The sequence below is a fragment of the Ipomoea triloba genome, chromosome 11 (assembly GCF_003576645.1).
Source record: "Ipomoea triloba cultivar NCNSP0323 chromosome 11, ASM357664v1".
Classification (NCBI taxonomy): domain Eukaryota; kingdom Viridiplantae; phylum Streptophyta; class Magnoliopsida; order Solanales; family Convolvulaceae; genus Ipomoea; species Ipomoea triloba.
The window spans coordinates 6660043-6666042 of record NC_044926.1 but is presented as its reverse complement, the minus strand read 5'-3'; the positions used below and the strand labels follow the sequence as shown (position 1 = coordinate 6666042).

Here is a 6000-nt window from a genome sequence, read left to right as displayed (position 1 = left end):
CCCATTTTTTTTTTTTAACAAATAAGCCTACATCAATAGACACTCAGCGGAAGGCCTTTCTATGATAATTACGCTTAACTACTGTATTTGGTAAGTGATTTAATGGCGGCCGTTTTAGTATCCGTTTGAACGGTGAGGAAATCATTAGATTTCCCAGAAACCCATTTCGTATAGTATAAAAAAAGCTTCATCAGCCTTGAGGAACATGCATTGCATATACTCCATACGGGTGAAAAGAGTGGGAAGAGATTCATAATGGGCCACTGTGTCAGCCTAAAGTAATGGGGTATGTTGTGTTGCTCCAGAAAGTTAGAGAGAGAAATAAAAGGGATTTCTTTACAGTGAGAGAAAGCTTGCTGCAGCTTTGAACACAATTGCACAAGTACTAAAGATTCTATTCTTATTTTTTATTTTTAATCTTCTGTTTTTGGTATTGAGAGAGGTGGAGATCCAGTGCTTTTTTGAATCTGGGAAGGCTTCTTTGTATGGTGAAAATTCACCCTTTTCTTCTCTCTCTCATTATTTTCTGCTTTTTCAATGGTTTTCAGTTCTCTTTTGCTCTTTATCACTCTGTTTGACCGGAAAAAAGATAGAAATTATGAAAAAAAGAAGAATTTGGGCGGGAGTCATCTTGAGCCCTGGCAGATCACATTTATCATATTTTATAGATTGTGAGCAAGAACACAGATTGAGTTTTAATAATTGTAGCCGAAAAATTATGGACACTAACACGCTGATCCTTCCACTAATGGACAGTTGAGTTATCATGATTTACTCTTTACTATCTTGACGAAGCAGAGTGTGGAGGTTATAGAGACGAAAAATTTTATTTTTTGTGGGCAAGAAATCAAATTGCAAAATAGGGGAGTTTTTGTATTTGAAAAAGGGGGGTATGGGAAGGAGGGAAAATGATTATGCTGTTTGTGATAATTACCCCCAGTGAATTGTTGATCTTGTTTTTTTTTGGGTTCTTGAAAAGTTTCAATCTTTGTTTTGTGTGTGCTATTTTTCAGTGCTGTTTGTGACTTTGTGACCATTATTATTATTACCCACTGTAAGTTTTTTTTGTCTCTACTTGTGTTTGGGATTCTTGAGGATGAAGTTATTATTATTATTACTACCTTCCGTCAATTCTTGAGAAGTTTCAGTCTTTTGTTTTAATGGTTATTATTACCCTCTGTTAATTCTCGTTTCTTCGGTTTTTTTTTTTTGAATTAAATTTATTTTAAATTAAACCTGTTTCGTTCTGAGAAGCCTTTTTGTCTTATAATACAGTTCGTCACGAGGTTTGTGTCGGTAAAAAAAAAAAAAAAGAAAGAAAAAGAAAAAGAAAAACCGGATCTTATTGTCAGCAGCAGTGTGGTTTTGCTGTATTTATATTTTAAGGTTTCGGATTCCTTTTGTAAACCATTTCCTCCATACTCTGTTCTTATAACTTGCGAGCATGTAAAGTTTCTTAATCTCTCTCTCTCTCTTACATTCTTCTATTGATTTCTCTCTCTATAGATATAGTTTGGATTTGGAGGGAGAATATAATGGGGAAAGCTGTGAGGTGGTTGAAGGGGTTGCTGGGGATAAAGAAAGATAAGGAATTTCCGGACAAGAAGGTGAATAAGCGGTGGAGCTTTGGACGGCTGAGCGGCGATTCACGGGAGGCGGGGTGTCAGGTTCCGGGGGATATGACGCCGGTGGTGGTTGGTTCGCCTTGGCGGGTGAGATCTTACCTGTCTGACTCCGAGAAGGAGCAGAACAAGCACGCAATTGCTGTGGCTGCCGCCACCGCGGCCGCGGCTGACGCCGCCATGGCGGCGGCGCAGGCTGCGGCGGCGGTGGTGAAACTTACCAGCCAAGGCAAAGGTGGAGGAGTGGCGTATGGGAGGAGGGAGAAATGGGCTGCTGTCAAAATTCAAACTTTCTTCAGGGGCTATTTGGTAATTTCCCTCTTTATTTCGTTTTTCTTGTCCACAGTCTACACACAAATCAACTGTGTTTAGTTTTTCTTGCCCACAATCTATCAAAAAAAATGAATTGTGTTTCATTTTTTTTCCACAATTAATTAACAAAAATCAACTGAACTGTTCGTGACCAGAAATTTGAATATCCTACATTCCTATGTTGTCTTAGCAAACCTTAAAGTGTAACATAAACTACTAAATTGTCTTGTGATCTAATTTGATCAATTTGCAGGCAAGAAAAGCTTTAAGAGCTCTGAAAGGAATAGTAAAACTGCAGGCTCTAGTGAGGGGTTATCTTGTTCGGAAAAGAGCCGCCGCTACTCTATATAGTATGCAAGCTCTGATCAGAGCTCAGGCGGCCGTCCGATCACAAAGAGTTCGTCCTTCATTGAGCAATGACCCCAGATTTGCGGCCGACATTCGAGCCAGAAAGTCCATTGTAAGAATTTAGGATTTTACGTTAGTTAGTTCATTGATTTGTACGAGAAGATTGTTGAACAGTAATTAATTAATTAATGTTTTTGTTTGCAGGAGAGGTTTGAGCCCGAAAGCCCGAGAACAGTGGAAATCGATACATACAATCTGAAATCAAGATCCGGGTGGAGGATCAGCGCCGGAATGTCGGATTCCGGCGACGATCCGATGAACTCTCCACTTCTAATTTCAACCCCTCCGCCGTGTCGGATTCCGGGCAGGCTGTCGATCCCGGAGCGGCGCCATTTGTGCGATTATTACGACTGGAGCTATCTGGGCGACGACGGAAAGTTCCCGACGGCGCATAACACGCCGCGAGCGAGGGGCTCCGGGCGGTTCAATGCGCCACCGACGCCGGCGAAGAGCGTCTCCGGGGATAGCCTTTTCCGGCAGCATTCAAACTGCCCGAGTTACATGGCGAATACCCAGTCGTTTAACGCGAAGCTGAGGTCTCAGAGCGCGCCGAAGCTGAGGCCGGAGACGGGGGAGAAGAAGAAGAAGAGGGTTTCGTTGACGGAAATAATGGCGGCGAGAAGTAGCTTCAGTGGTGTTGGGATGCTCAAGTCTCGGTTTCAAGTTGATCGGGAATACGGTTTCTGAGGATTGTACAGAGAAATTAAAGTTGGTCTGAAAAGAGGAGAGAGGAGAGTGTTAGTATAAATATAATATAAAAATAAATATGTAGTTCAATTATCAGTTTAGATTTTTAGTTGGATGGAGTATTCGAGATTCTATGGTGTATTGCTAAAAGTGTAGGATACAACAGTGTGCTTTTGTGTATATTCTTTCATAGGGTTTGACTGAATCTTATATATTTTCATCAAATTTATGATATAATTGTCTTTGTTTTCTGATCAAATTTGTGTAACATTTGAAACTTAACAAAATTAGTATTATAACCCAATCGCAATTTTCAACTCAAAGATGCATAATATTGTGAGTGATCCTCCATTCAAGAAAATACTTATTCATTCTACCTGACTTCCATGAATTCTCGATTTTAACATTTATCTTCTCACAGTTTGTGCAAAAATATGATTTCAACTTAAACATTTCCAGGTTCCCAATAATGTGTGATGAAAAGAAAAGACGAGAAAAAAGTTGAGACATGTGTACCGGTTGAGATGAGGTTTTCGAATTCGTACATCCTGTCCCAGAATATTCGCCTGCTTCAAATTTCAAACACTACGTACGTACTACAACAGATCTTTGTCACAATCTTTTTCTTTGTTTTCTTCAAGGAATCACACTCTTTTTTCTTTTCTATTTTTTTTTGGGATAAACTACAAATAAGCTACGGTACTATTTGGGAACAAGCAATTAGGCCATCGAACTCGAATAGTCCTCAAATATGCCACTTGAACTCGGAAAAAACAAAGCAATTAAGCCACTGAAATCGGAAAAAAGAACAATTAACCCATTTTTAAAATTTCTGGCAAAATTTTCCATCGGCGACCATTTCAGGCGACCAGAATGCCTTCTCCTGAAAAAGGCGACTAGATCTGGTCGCCTTCCCCAGGGAGATGGCGACCGGCGACGACTTCGGTCACTGGAAATGGTAGCAAGGTTGCCGGAAATAGTCGCCGGTGCCGAAAAATTTTGCCGGAAATTTTAAAAATGGGTTAATTGCTCTTTTTTCCGATTTCAGTGGCTTAATTGCTTTGTTTTTCCGAGTTCAGTGGCTTATTTGAAGGTTATTCGAGTTCGATGGCCTAATTGCTTGTTCCCAAATAGTACGGTGGCTTATTTGTAGTTTATCCCTTTTTTTTTGGTCAAAAATATAAGACAATGCAATAATATGGCTGAATATCTAAACAAAGTATATGACAAATTCCACAGCCTAGTACACTAAACATGGTCCTAAATAAAAAGTGATAATAAATTTGATCTATCTATGATCTATGCAATAGTTATATTATTCACCTGTTACAATTTACATACTGAGGGTTTACAATTCAAATTGTAAATATTCAGTGTTACAATTTACATACTGAGGGTTCACAATTCAAATTGTAAATATTCAGTGTTACAATTTACATACTGAGGGTTCACAATTCAAATTGTAAATATTCAGTATGTAAATTGTGCATTTTAAATCTGGGTCCACATTACAAGATGACCCCGCTCCACAGAATAATTTGCCTAATCTATCTGAATAGACCAACAATTGAGGATTATAAAATTGATGACCCCGCTCCACAGAATAATTTGCCTAATCTATCTGAATTGTTTATTTTCTATTGATGAACCTTAATGAGCTGATGGTATCAATCATCACTCTGTAAAATATGACTTTTTTTTTTTGAATACTATTGACCCTGTTACATGTAGTATCAGTCAACATTGTCTCCACTGAGGCTTGAACCCATGACCTCCCACTTGGGAGAATCACTTCATGCCGCTTGAACACAAGGTGTTTGGCAAGTTAAATATGACTTTATTCTCATGCATATAGTATTTGGTTCACAAAGAATTCAGTTATGAACAAAATGTCAAAAATTTAACTCATGACTCCCTACGATTATTATCGATGATGTTGCCACAAATATACATCGCCACCACCCAGTCCCAATGCCTCAAAACCATAATCCACCCTCCAACCCCATCATCTCTTCAAAAAAGAAAAAAAAAAAAGAAAAAAAGGAAAACTCATTACTCAAACCACGAGACAATCACCATACTCGAAATTACTATTACGGGGTACTATTTTTTTTTGTTGATGAACCCTTTTTATCACGTAACTCATTAAAATTACAATTATCAATCTTAAATCATCTCAAAATATAAATTAATTAATTTGAATCCGTTCAATATCCACTCTTTAAAAAAAAAAATAACATTGTAATTCAAACTAAATAATTAAATGATAAGTTACCATTGTTTTTAGACAATAGATCTGAATTTGCCATTAGCCTTGTGTTCAAATGGCATGTAGTGGCTCTCCCGTACGGGAGGTCACGAGATCGAGCCTCAGTGGAGGCCATACTAACTCTTTGTGCTTCAACAGGCTGAGAAAGTATGTATGAACAGATACTACAATGTAATAGGGTTAGTTGTATTCAAAAAAAAAAAAAAAGACAATAGATATGAATTTGAATTCTGTTATCCAAATAATATCGCATATATGCATGTGACAGAGTAATAGCACCGTTGTAAGATCAATTAAGAATTTCATCATAATTAAAACACAAATTAATTAATTTAATTTGGTCGTTACGTTGGCGCCATTTGTTATTTACGGCATTATAAAATAGTTTAAATCTCTTATTTTTAAAAAGTTTTGAAATGGGTTGCTGAGGCAAATATTAAACAAGAAATAATCAGAATTAAGTAGCAGCATGTTCTGATGATTCGATCACTTATCAATACTGAATTTTCACAATTTCCAATAATTCAAGATGAAGGCTCGTCGTTGTTGGTTGGTCGAACGGCTATTGCTTTCATCACGACACGTTTACCTACGTTAACAATTCAATTTTTGGAGAGATTAATAATTAATTAACCTGCTAAGATCTTGTGGTCCAGTGACATCAAACCTTTCTCTTTATACGGGAGGTGGTGACAGATACTG

At 37.8% G+C, this 6000-nt stretch overlaps 1 protein-coding gene across 2 annotated transcripts; it reads left to right on the top strand.

Moving 5' to 3' along the window:
* The first annotated feature begins 247 nt into the window (after positions 1 to 247).
* Positions 248 to 3063, top strand: LOC115997463. Of its 2 annotated transcripts, none has more exons than XM_031237021.1 (4): positions 248 to 382; positions 1507 to 1931; positions 2188 to 2394; positions 2487 to 3063. In XM_031237021.1, the coding sequence occupies exons 2-4, from the start codon at positions 1536 to 1538 to the stop codon at positions 3027 to 3029; spliced, it is 1146 nt and encodes a 381-aa protein (XP_031092881.1). In that variant the 5' UTR covers positions 248 to 382; positions 1507 to 1535; the 3' UTR covers positions 3030 to 3063. The 2 variants fall into 2 exon arrangements, with proteins under 2 accessions (XP_031092881.1, XP_031092880.1); XM_031237020.1 differs by having other exon boundaries at positions 256 to 488.
* The last annotated feature ends 2937 nt before the right edge of the window (positions 3064 to 6000 follow it).

Coding starts and splice junctions, on each gene's coding strand:
- LOC115997463 (XM_031237021.1), top strand. CDS start 1,536: ATGGGGAAAGCTGTGAGGTGGTTGAAGGGGTTGCTGGGGATAAAGAAA. Junction 1,932..2,187: donor CTTTCTTCAGGGGCTATTTG/GTAATTTCCCTC, acceptor ATCAATTTGCAG/GCAAGAAAAGCTTTAAGAGC. Junction 2,395..2,486: donor TTCGAGCCAGAAAGTCCATT/GTAAGAATTTAG, acceptor TTTTGTTTGCAG/GAGAGGTTTGAGCCCGAAAG.